This window comes from Squalius cephalus (assembly GCF_949319135.1).
Source record: "Squalius cephalus genome assembly, chromosome: 9".
NCBI lineage: Eukaryota > Metazoa > Chordata > Actinopteri > Cypriniformes > Leuciscidae > Squalius > Squalius cephalus.
The window spans coordinates 42,422,519-42,435,290 of NC_137130.1; the positions used below are offsets into that span (position 1 = coordinate 42,422,519).

Below are 12,772 nucleotides of genomic sequence, written 5' to 3' on the forward strand. Positions count from 1 at the left end.
TCAATAAAACAAGTATAAAACATTTTCATAAAGGAAGCATCCATATTAAAAGTTTGAAGATTCCTTAGAAAATACATACGCCGAAGAGCTTTTCCTCTAATAATATCAGTGTTTGCCTTGAATTTTAGTTTATCATCAAATACAGTCCCTAAATATTTGTGCTGCTTGACCACTTCTACCTGATGTCCCTTTATGACAGAAGGCAACACGGGTACAGAGCTCTTCTTACGAAAGTGGACTCCTTTCCTATGTTACGGGGCACCAGCCAAGCAGTTTCACCTTGACCGTAAAGAACAGTCATGGGAGATTGTTGACTGAATTAGAATTATATAAATTGGAGGAAGTTCGTCATCTGACCAATCTGAAGGATTTGTGAGATATCGTTAACTTGTAGAGCCTCTTATTGTATTATCAACACAAGGAAGACACAATTGTAATAAAAGGATTTTATCAACAAAAGGATAGACAAGAGTAACTATCAACTACTGAATGGATAAAGTGCAAAAAGATTGATAAATGCAAGTGACTGAGTTGGATGGTACTATGGCAGTTATAGGTGATCTTATGGAAAAATAAACTGTAGTTCCTCTGAAAGTAATAAGGTAAACCTTATTCTGAATTCAACAAATACATAGAGATTATTTGTTAACTGACATCAGCAAATCTAATGCAAATTAGATAATCATATACTGACATTTTACACTAATGCTAAGGTCTCTGGAAAGAGGTTTGGTGAAGTGATGTTCACGTTCCGCCTGGTGACGTGCTGAGTCCGAGCGGCGACGTCCTCCACTTGCTGAGCTTGGCCATGTTGCAGTGGGAAGAAAGAAGTTGGAATCAGTTCTACAGACTTGATCACGCAGTACTTGTGAACGATGAACTCCTGGAGCAAGGAGAAGGTCCTTATTCTGGAACACGCAGATGAAGAAGCCTTGAAGTTGAAGGTTCGAGCGTCTGTGCAGATTATCCTTATAATCTGGAACACGCAGATGAAGGATCACCGGAGAGAAGATTCGGAAGAGAAGAAGGAGGGAATTGCAAATTGGCACCTCTCAGATCCAGTGTTTTGATTGGCTGATGCCGTCAGAGGTGGCCAGTGTATAGCCTCTCTTTTGCAGGAGGTTAATTCGCATAGCTTAAAGTTCATGTTTAGAACAATGTCCTTAAGGTTTTTCCTGTGAATAATTCACTTTCCAAACCAATTTCAGATTAACCTAGGCATCATGTTGAAAACAGTCCAAACATCATCAGGTTTTGTTGAACTTTTATCTATGAATTCATGTATACCTCAATAGATAAGTTTGTATATTTTGCATGTACACAAACATAACTCATTAAGTATACACAGTTCTGTTGATAGAAATGGACAGGATTTGCTCCATTTTGTCCGTTGTGTGTAGAAAATCCATAATTTGTGGCTTCAAGCCACATGGGAAAACCGGTTTGGTGAGTCTGAGAGTCTGTGGTCATTCACACCTTGGTCTCAGGACTGAGGGATTGGGGTAAACAATGGGCAATGGTGATGGGGTCAGTCTATGATCATTGGCATGCTAATGTCATCATTCTTCCCTTGGTCGAATGGTACCTAGCAACTGTCTCTGCAGGCTCATCTCCTAGCCTAGTTCCTTGCCTGTGGACCTTCTTTAGGAGGTGTGAGTTTTAGAGTCCTGTCCTTTTCATCAAGGCTGAAGAAAGGAGACTCGCGTTGTGATGAAGGGAGTCTGCCCTCGTGTTTACCTGCTGATCACTACAAATGCTTGACATTTATATCACTTAGGCTAGTTTTACTACGATTTTTTTAAACCACATGCAAACGCTCCTTGTGTAAGTGTACTTTAGCCTGTTGAATTTTGTTACAATTAAACATTTTACAATTATTTTTTTTTTACCTTATTGGAATTGATTTTAGGAATCGATAAGCAGAGTCGAAATCAGATTAGTTAAAATTCAAACGATACCCAGCCCTAAGTACCACTGTAAAATCCTCACTGTTATCTGCACACCGATCGCTCAGATGGCCAGTGACGTTACACATGAGCTTTTAACTATAGGTTGTGTTCTGTGTGTTGTAGGGTTTGGGAGACGCGCATGTGGACCTGTGAGAGATGGCCGTGTCTGAAAGGCAGTTGTCAGGTAAGAAAACGTCTCGGTTGCGTATGTTACCCTCGTTCCCTGAAGGAGGCAATGGGAGACGTTACGTCGACATGCTGATGTAATTGGGATCACTTCAGGAAGCCCTATCATCTTCGAGTATCTACAGAACGAGCCAATGAACGTTGGCATGCGTGAATCAGTTCATGTGCCCCACTGTGTGGTTATAAACACGGAAGCGGACGCACACACGAGCCGAGATCGTGATGGCTGTACAGCGATGGTCGTCAGCATGTCGATGTAACGTCGAACGTGACCGACTGAAAGGGAACTCCTCTAACTAGTGTAAACATCAGCACACCTGCCAGGAAGAGTGATTGACGGGTGGTTAAGCATCCCTGGCTCACTCACTGTGTGTGTGTGTGTGTGTGTGTGTGTGTGTGTGTGTGTGTGTGTGTGTGTGTGTGTGTGTGTGTGTGTGTGTGTGTGTGTGTGTGTGTGTCAGTCGGCCTGCTGGAGTCCTGACGGAGGCTGTCTGCTATTGAGCATTCAGGGAGAGAGGCTCGTATACGCGCTCACCTTCTCTGACCTCACAGGTATGAACATCAGCACATCGTCTCCTGACTAACCGCTAGTGTGAAAGAGGCTCAACAAAACATGTTTAAATAAACTAGTTTCATTCATATTGTCCTGACCTAAACTAACTGTGTGGAAAAGCTTTCTTTAATTTAAGCTCATTGAACAATTTAATTTGTTTAGTTTTATTCATTATATGCAATGTACAGTGTATAATGTACAAATAAGAAGAGACTAGTGTCAGCACTGGCTTTAGTGGGATTATTTCTAATTAAGTGAAGCAACTAAATATTACAGGAACACAACTGAACATTAAACACTTGCATGTCTTTCCCTTCACTGAAAAACACACAAGATAACTTACTCCCCTCATGCAGTTCCCTTGCAAAGCATGCTGGGATGCTTGATTCATGTAGCACAAATGGATTCAGTAAACTTCAGTTTTAAATATATTCGGTGGACTGAATGAACATTTTTGAAATTAAGTTGACAAAATGTTCAAGAACCCTGTTGCTTTGGTGGCCGATATATCATGCATCCCTACTGATTACACTTGCTATGTCATATCAAGAAGTTTAGGAGATTATTAAGGCTTTGAACACATGATGTTAGCGTGAACGCTCATGATCTGAGAGTGGTGTTTGCTCTGCCGGTGTTTCAGGCGGTCCTAAAGCCGCCACAGTGGTGGCCGACCTCTCCGAGACCAGCTTCCCTGGACCTGATGGAGAACTCACGTAAGACTTGCACTCCTTACACCCTTACAGAGTGGTTCAGGTGAACTGCACTGATGAGAAGAGCGAGCATAGAGCAATGAGGGCTGTAGAAATACTGTGAACAACTGAACCTCATCAGAGTGTGTGTGTGCTCCTGTTCCCGTGTGTTTGCCAGTGTTGGGGGAGAGGTGTGCTCGCTTTCATGGGACCCGAGAGGAGAGAGACTTGCTGTGCTTCTGAAAGGTAAAATACCCAACAACTGTGTTTATGATGCGGTCTGTCTAGCTTAAACGCTGGAAAACACTCATTCATGTTGGAAGGTCAGGAAACCGATAATGATGATAAGTAGCAAATGACCAGGAACATGAATAGGTTTGTGTGATTAAATCTGATGCTATCGGTGTTATATTTCATCTTGTAGTTAAACTTCAACATGCACACATCATCACGTACAGTGGATGATCCCGATTTAATCATTTAAATAGGAACAACTATTTAAATGATGCCAATTATTTCAAAGGCTGTAACTTTTGATTTCTTTGCGCTATCAACACACCATATGATCCAGATGCAGCTCACATGTAGGGGAACTTCTCAGAAAAGATGCATTATAGTTATTGCATGTCAAATATGTAAAAGAAATTTCCCGGAGCACACTTTTTTTTTCTTTTCTCAGCATGAGAACGTCCAAATGTAATGATGTTTTTTCTTTTCTTTTCTTTTTTCTACCAAACGATACCTGCCCTTTGACTCTATAGTCATGATTCTTTACCTTTGTGTATGTCACTCAGAAAAACAAAACAATTCTAAAATCCTTCAGGGCTTATAGGGTTAAATCAGGATTCTGGATTCTGATTGGCTGTCAATTTTAAATTGTTCATCAACTGTAAGAAATCACTGAAAGTGAGTCCAGTGATCACGTTTCAGTGGCTAAGTTTCCATCCACTTGTCAATCGAATTATCTGAAGTTCGGTAAAAACACTCATGCGAATAAAGCTGGTGAAACCTGTGCGTAATGACGTCACACGCTGTTTTGCGATCAAATTGGTATATCGAATTGATTTGAGACATTTTAAGGTGTTTCCATTCATTTTCGCACTGAATCGCACAACATTCAAGCAAACATTTGCGAACAAAGTTTTGCTAGACAAAATGGATCGCATTATTTATTCGGCAAATGATGTTTCCATCAGTGTTTATCGCATAAGCCGTATATCGATCAAGATAAAATCCGATGAGACCGAACGCGTTTCATTTGAGTCGATATTCATGAAATTCAATCGAATTTGACTGTTTCCACAAGGCATTTTTCATTCGATATCACTTAATTCGGATAAAAACGTGTGGATGGAAACAGCTAGTGTTGTTATATTTGTTGTGTGCAATCTGATAATATATATTATACATTTATAACGATTTTTAGACCAATTTATTGTTATTATTGTATAGTTATTGCCCTTGGTGGAAACAGGCCTTTGGGGTTTTTCTGCACACTGAACCACATGATTTTGTTTTGCTGGTCAAAAGTTGTTTAAATGTTTATAATATTTAAACAGAACCTCTTCATAGCTTTGTCCCCCTATGATGATATTAATAATAAAAGATAATGGCAAACTGCTCTCCTGTTGAAGCCTCTCTTTAAACCGGCTGTGTTGTTCTTGATCTGCTGTGCAGGCGACTCTGTGGCCGATAATCACCCGTCAGTGATCGCCGTGTTTAAAACACGCTCCGTGCCCGTCTTCGAGCTGCTGCCCTGGTGCGTATGAGGCGAACTCTGAGCAACACCACTGTGAACATTTTGGCTGATACCGATAATTCTTTATATTTTAAAATCTAAATTCAAAATTTTTGTCCCAAGCACACAATTATAATGTTCTCATTATGATTTTAAGCCGATATGACAGACACTTCACTGTATTTTCCTTTTTTGAAGTGATTTCCAATCATATTTCAAGCAAAAAGTGTCTCAGCTGAAATAATACATTATTTATCAGCTTTAATGTACCAGCCCAATTTTCAATTTCAGAAATGATCATATATCGGCCGATGCCGATATGGTGGCTGATATATTGTGCATCCCTTGAAGTTACTAGATGCACATCTCTGGCAGGGTTTCTTTTACCAACTAATATTCCAGTTATGATATTGTGATGCATTGTTGTGTTTGTTTTATGTATAGTGATGTGTATCACAGTCAATCATTTCGAGCATTTTTTCACATTTGATAGTGGCTTGAGTCTAAATCTGATTTGTCTTTTTTCCACCTGATAGAGCACAAGAAGTGTTTGGTTTTAGCTAATGATCATGATGAAGTATCAGAGCACATGTTCTGAGCCAGGTCAAGTGTTAACCTCTGCGTGTGTGCGTGTGTGTGTGGTGCAGTGGTTTTGTGATGGGAGAGGCCGGAGCAGAACCCAGATTCATGCAGTTCCACCCGCACTTCCAGCACGGCGCGCTGCTTACTGTGGTGAGTCTCAGCGGCACCAGATGCAGATCATGCAGCGCTCATCCAGAGGGAAACTATCCCTGCCGTCTGCTGGGATCGGCCCGTGGATCGAGCGCTCCTCACAGTAGCCTCTTTCACAAATGAACACAAATTACAAGAAAATTCTGTCATTAATTACTCACCCTTTTTTCACTCCAAAGAGGGTGCTTTGTTTGAGCAAAAAAACATAATTTACCACTTTATTTGCATAATATTATTGTCCAACACGTGTTCGCAAGATGTGTTGTGTGCAATATTTTGTAACTTGAGTGGTAAATTAATTTTTTTGCACAAAGAAAGCCCTCGCATCACTTCATAAAGTTGAGGCTAAACCACATGGATTAGTCACATGTGTAGAGTCACATGGATTACTTTAATGATGTCTTTACTACCTTTCTGGGCCTTGAAAGTGTCAGTTGCGTAGCTATCAATGGAGGGACAGAAATCTCTCAGATTTCATCAAAAATATCTTCATTTGTGTTCCTGAAGAGGAACGAAAGTCTTACGGCTTTGAAAACATATGAGGGTGAGTAATTAGTGACAGAATTTTTTATTTTTGGGTGAACTAACCCTTTAAATGTGGTAAATCAGTGTAATTACCAGATTGACTTTTCCGGTCCATGCACAAATAGGCTTGGGTGTCGCTGGAATTTTAGTGATTCTGATTATTTTTCGATTCCCAGATTCAGTTCCTATAAGGCAAACATTTAACATTTAGATAAACATATTTATTCTGTGCCTTTTTGTTGTAGCTGAATCCCATGAACGGACATCAGAAAACAAAAACACCACAGCAAAAACAACTAGACTTTACTCGTATATATTTCAAACATGTTGAAAGACAAGCAAACAGTCAGTTATAAAATAAGAACAAATTAGCAACAGCTCAAACAAACACTTAAGAACCAATTTCTGTACCTGAACTTTGAATCACATGTAAAATAACACTGCTTAGTTTTATTTTCAAGTGAATTAAAGTATAGATTAATCCTTATTAAAGCTACAAAAGTCAGTCAGAAGCAGTGAGTGATTTTCTCTTTGCCTTTTATTGTTTGACTAACATTAATGACAGACCGCAGCAGGTTTATCAGGCTACTGTCGCTTTAAGAGTGACGTGTGCACAGAGAAAAGGGTTTTCTTCCGCATCTTCTTGTGCTTTAAAATGCGCACACAGGAATCAATACGCAGAATTGAAATTTTCGAGAATTGGGAGCGATTTCGAGTCCTAACCCTATACACAAATGTGCCAAATTGGACGGAGAGTGAAACTAAAGCTCTTCTCGTCCGCGTGTCTATTCCTAGAGGTAGACCTGATTCAGAACTGATGCTGTTTGATTCACACAGAAATGCCAAATGCAGTGTACATCACACAAGCTTAAGTCTCTCTCTCTGTCTGTCTCTGGCAGTGCTGGTCTGACGGGCGGATCTCACACGTGCCGTTTTACTTCAGCAGCGCAGGGCTTTTGGGAGAGTCACAGAAGCAAGTCCTCGCCAGCAACACAACCCATGCTCCCGCCAACAAACTCTACACTGATATCATGTCATGAACACAACACAACACAACTCTACACCCAGATCGTTTCATCAACACAACACAACACAACCCACAACCAACAAACTCTACACCGAGATCATGTCATGAACACATTCACTAGCTCCACTTCACCTGTCAGCTGTCATAATAAACTATTTTTGCAGCATATTGTGTATTTTTGTGTATTTTTGCAGGTGAGCCCTTTGTATTTAAGTGGATTGTGCAGAGTGGAGGGACATCTGGAGCCAGAAGTTAGTTAACCTGTAGTCCAGATCACAGAAAATCATTTGCAGATCGACTGCAAGCTCTCAGCTGCAGATGATCTTTTGGTTTGGATCAAAAGTATCCTAATCTTATCAAAACGTTTTGGACAACACTGATCCAGATCTAAACAAAGACTGGATTTTGTGATATAATCCAATTTCTGGGGTTTTTTTTCTCTGTTGAACAACCGGTGAACCGGTATTTGTTTTTCTCTGTTGAACAAATAACTGAAAACAATCAGATTGCTTTTGAACATCTGGGCCCAGGAGCTGTTACTGAATTGTTCAAACAATTAACTGGAAAAATTTGTAAATGTTTGTACCCAGCCCTTAGGTCCTAAATGTATTAACCACTCTTATAGCGTAACTCTCGCCAAAATTTAAAAGCATAATTAGGATGGAAACGCCACTTTTAAGATTGACCATATTTTCGTTTTGGGTCAAAATGCCTTGTGAATGGGAGTGAAGATCGACCACTTTTGATAAGTCGACAGCATTGCTGAGTATTTCCTCCTTAAAACTGCAGTGAACCAAAGACAGTCTCAAAAACACGCTTTGAAGTCGCTGGTGTTTCTGACGTCACAAACTACCTTGTAACCAATCAGATCAACGTGTGATCGTCAACCAGTGGATCTCTGAGCTGAGTGAGTGAGTGGAGGCGGGGCTCATTTGCATATTCATAGAACTGCGCATACTAAATGAGACAAGGGTGTCGAGTTACATTCAAGATATTTTAAGGCATAAAGGAACTTTTTTCAAGCAAACAACATTTAAATATGTAATTTTGGTGATCAAAGATTAGTTTTAAGGGATAAAATTATTGAATACCGGGAGACATTGAAATTAGTTTTCCGCTTCCCCATTCTGCGTTTATATCTGCAGTGAAACGAACCCCAGACTTCGCATCATCCAAACAAACCAAACTCTGTCTTCAAATGAACAGTGCAGTGTAGCGGCCGAGTTAATGATTAAAAGTTGGACTCTACAACTTAAACAATTGGATAGACCAGTGGTTCCCAAACCTGTCCTGGAGGACCCCCAACACTGCACGTTTTCTTTGTTTAACCCATGTGATAATGAGCTGATGAGTTGAATCAGGTGTGTTTGATTAGGGAAACAAAGAAAACGTGCAGTGTTGGGGGTCCTCCAGGACAGGTTTGGGAACCACTGCGATAGACCATTTAGCATGCCTTTTTATTTTTCTTCTCTACTATCAAAAACATGCACAATAACCCTCCAATGAAGAGGCATCAATCAATTCCTAGTGTAACGTGCAGTCTGCATTATGGATCTAGCGGCAGTTCGTATCCTCCTCTCCCAAGAGGAAAGCTTGAGAGACACACACTGGCCTTCCTGGATTTATGCCATCTTGTCCACTATGACGACGACAGGCTGTGTGTGTTTTTCCGGGCAGGTCTCGACACAGAGTTATGAGCACGTCTGCCCAGAGACGAACCTCAGGGGAGCTTCCTGGAATATATGGACCGGGTCCTATTTCATTGCGGATCCTTCTTTACCATTGGCGAGATGGAGGATCACCACACTACAGCCCACTGTTCACCAGCTCGGCCCTGGACTGCAGATCCATTTGCTCCACCTAGTGCCTTCGTGAACGTCCCTCCTCCTCGGCACGTTGGCTCCACCGTGGCTCCTTGCCCCCTCAGCTCCACCTGAGACTGTCGTCAGTTCGGCTCCACCGTGGCTCCTTGCCCCCTCAGCTCCACCTGAGACTGTCGTCAGTTCGGCTTCACCGTGGCTCCTTGCCCCCTCAGCTCCACCTGAGACCGTCGTCCGTTCAGCTTCACTGTGGCTCCTTGTCCCCTCAGCTCCACCTGAGACCGTCGTCCGTTCGGCTCCATCATGGCTCCTTGCCCCCTCAGCTCCACTTGAGACAGTCGTCAGTTCGGCGCCACCGTGGCTCCTTGCCCCCTCAGCTCCACCTGAGACCGTCGTCCGTTCGGCTCCATCATGGCTCCTTGCCCCCTCAGCTCCACCTGAGACAGTCGTCAGTTCGGCGCCACCGTGGCTCCTTGCTCCCTCAGCTCCACCTGAGACCGTCGTCCGTTCGGCTCCACCGTGGCTCCTTGCCCCCTCAGCTCCACCTGAGACCGTCGTCCGTTCAGCTTCACTGTGGCTCCTTGCCCCCTCAGCTCCACCTGAGACCGTTGTACGTTCGGCTCCACCGTGGCTCCTTGCCCCCTCAGCTCCACCTGATACCGTCGTCCGTTCAGCTTCACTGTGGCTCCTTGCCCCCTCAGCTCCACCTGAGACCGTTGTACGTTCGGCTCCACTGTGGCTCCTTGCCCCCTCAGCTCCACCTGAGACCGTCGTCCGTTCGGCTCCATCATGGCTCCTTGCCCCCTCAGCTCCACCTGAGACAGTCGTCAGTTCGGCGCCACCGTGGCTCCTTGCCCCCTCAGCTCCACCTGAGACCGTCGTCCGTTCAGCTTCATCGTGGCTCCCCTTCCCCTGGCTTCCTCATCCCTCTGGCTTCGCCTTGGGCAGTCGTCGCTCTACCATCGGCATGGGCTTATGGGCCTTCATCTGTTACTCGTCCTCTTTGGCTCAGTCGGGCTCCACCTCAGTCCTCGGGCACTGGCTTCACTTCGGCCACTCATCGCTGCAGCTCCGTTTTTGTCTTAGGACATTCTGTGTCACCCGGTCTCGTCAGTTCCGTCTAGGACTCAATCAACATCAGCCTCATTCATCTCAGGCTTTCATCTCCCTGGTTCCGTCTGATAATTCTCCACCATGGCTCCTCCCTCTCGACTTCGCTGTTGGCTTACGTCGTGGGATTTCGCCCTGACTCCTCATCCCGTTAACTAATCCTTGGCTTCTATCTCTGACGTCTCCTCCCTGAATTCTCCCTCTGTTTGCTCTGCCCTGGTTTCTGTGGTCTTTGCTTTTTTGACCCCCTCCGGCCCCTGGCTGCGCCTAGAAATTCTGTCCATAAAAATTATGAACAGAACCGGCGACAAAGGGCAGCCCTGCCGGAGTCCAACATGCACCGGGAACAAGTCTGACTTACTGCCGGCAATGCGAACCAAGCTCCTGCTCCGGTCGTACAGGGACTGGAGAGCCCTTAGCAAAGGGCCCCGAACCCCATACTCCCAGAGCACCCTCCACAAGATGCCACGAGGGACACAGTCGAATGCCTTCTCCAAATCCACAAAGCACATGTGGATTGGTTGGGCAAACTCCCATGAACCCTCCAGCACCCTGTTGAGGGTATAGAGCTGATCCAGTGTTCCACGACCGGGACGAAAACCACATTGTTCCTCCTGAATCCGAGGTTCTACTATCGGCCGGATTCTCCTCTCCAGTACCCTAGCATAGACTTTCCCGGGGAGGCTGAGAAGTGTGATCCCCCTATAGTTGGAACACACCCTCCGCTCCCCCTTCTTAAAAAGAGGGACCACCACCCCGGTCTGCCAGTCCAAAGGTACTGTCCCCGACCGCCACGCGATGCTGCAGAGGCATGTCAGCCAAGACAGCCCCAAAACATCCAAAACACTTGAGGTACTCAGGGCGGATGTCATCCACCCCCGGTGCCTTGCCACCGAGGAGTTTCTTGACTACCTCGGTGACTTCAGCCCGGGTGATGGACGAGCCCGCCTCTGAGCCCTCAGCCTCTGCTTCCTCAATGGAAGACGTGACGGCGGGATTGAGGAGATCCTCGAAGTATTCCTTCCACCGTCCGGTGATATCCCCAGTCGAGGTCAACAGCTGCCCACCTCCACTGTAAACAGCGTTGGTAGGGCACTACTTCCCCCTCCTGAGGCGCCGGACGGTTTGCCAGAATCTCTTCGAGGCCTACCGATAGTCCTTCTCCATGGCCTCACCGAACTCCTCCCAGGCCCGAGTTTTTGCCTCCACAACCACCCGGGCTGCAGTCCGCTTGGCCTGTTGGTATCCGTCAGCTCCCAATCACACCCCTCCAGGTGTCACTGTCGTTGCCCACATGGGCGTTGAAGTCCCCCAGTAGAACGACGGAGTCCCCAGTCAGGGCACTTTCCAGCACCCCTCCCAGAGACTCCAAGAGGTCCGGGTACTCTGCACTCTGACCTATCCCTGACCCGAAGGTGCAGGGAAGCGACCCTCTCATTCACCAGGGTGAACTCCAACACATGGCGGCTGAGCTGGGGGGCTATAAGCAAACCCACACCAGCCCGCCGCCTCTCACCATGGGCAACTCCAGAGTGGTGAAGGGTCCATCCTCTCTCGAGGAGTGTGGTTCCAGAGCCCAAGCCGTGCGTGGAGGTGATCCCAACTATCTCTAGTCGGAATCTCTGAACCTCATGCACAATCTCAGGCTTCTTCCCCGCCAGAGAGGTGACGTTCCATGTCCCTAGAGATAGATTCCGCGTCCAGCGATCGGGTTGTCTAGGCCCCCGCCTTCGACTGCCACCCGATCCACTTAGCACCGGCCCCTTACGGTCCCTCCTGCAGGTGGTGGGTCCACGGGAGGGTGGCCCCACGTCACTTCTTCGGCCTGAGCCCGGCCAGACCACATGGGGGAGGCCCGACCACCAGGCGCTCGCATACGAGCCCCAACCCCGGGCCTGGCTCCAGGGTGGGGCCCCGGCTGCACCATGCCGGGCGACGTCACGGTCCTCGAATTTATAGTCGTCATACGGGTTTTTGAACCGCTCTTATTCTGACCCGTCACCTAGGACCTGTTTGCCTTGGGAGACCCTACCAGGGGCAATATAGCCCCAGACAACATAGCTCCAAGGGTCGTTCGGGTACTCAAACCCCTCCACCACGGTAAGGTGGCAGTTCAAGGAGGGGCTTGATTTATCCGTGGACATCATAATTGTGTTAATCTTGGATCAGAATAAGTTCCTCTTGCAGCATCTCTTCTCTTCTCTGATGACGAGGGCGGGGCAACATGTCACTCACATGAGATCCACCAATAGCAAACCACAACCATCCAATCAATTAGTCACGGTCAAAATCAAACCCCGCCCACATTAGTTCTTGTTCCAGAAGCGTTTCACTCAGATATACAGCATTATAGAGAAGAAAAGACCAGCTCAACTTGTTTCATGAATTTAAAAAACAAAATATGGGGTTACAGATGGATGTTCATTGGCCTACTTTACTCATG

General features: G+C 45.5%; 1 protein-coding gene across 5 annotated transcripts in view; it reads left to right on the forward strand.

Annotated features, from left to right (window-relative positions):
* Window positions 1–7,561, forward strand: part of aaas (achalasia, adrenocortical insufficiency, alacrimia) — an 80,373-nt gene extending 72,812 nt beyond the window's left edge. For all 5 annotated transcript variants that reach the window (XM_079882198.1, XM_079882200.1, XM_079882202.1 and 2 more), the window contains 7 exons: window positions 2,073–2,133; window positions 2,597–2,687; window positions 3,329–3,401; window positions 3,556–3,623; window positions 5,055–5,136; window positions 5,763–5,847; window positions 7,272–7,561. In XM_079882198.1, coding sequence (XP_079738324.1) covers window positions 2,073–2,133; window positions 2,597–2,687; window positions 3,329–3,401; window positions 3,556–3,623; window positions 5,055–5,136; window positions 5,763–5,847; window positions 7,272–7,412 — 601 coding nt within the window. In that variant the 3' untranslated portion in view covers window positions 7,413–7,561. The remainder of the gene's footprint in view (window positions 1–2,072; window positions 2,134–2,596; window positions 2,688–3,328; window positions 3,402–3,555; window positions 3,624–5,054; window positions 5,137–5,762; window positions 5,848–7,271) is intronic.
* The last annotated feature ends 5,211 nt before the right edge of the window (window positions 7,562–12,772 follow it).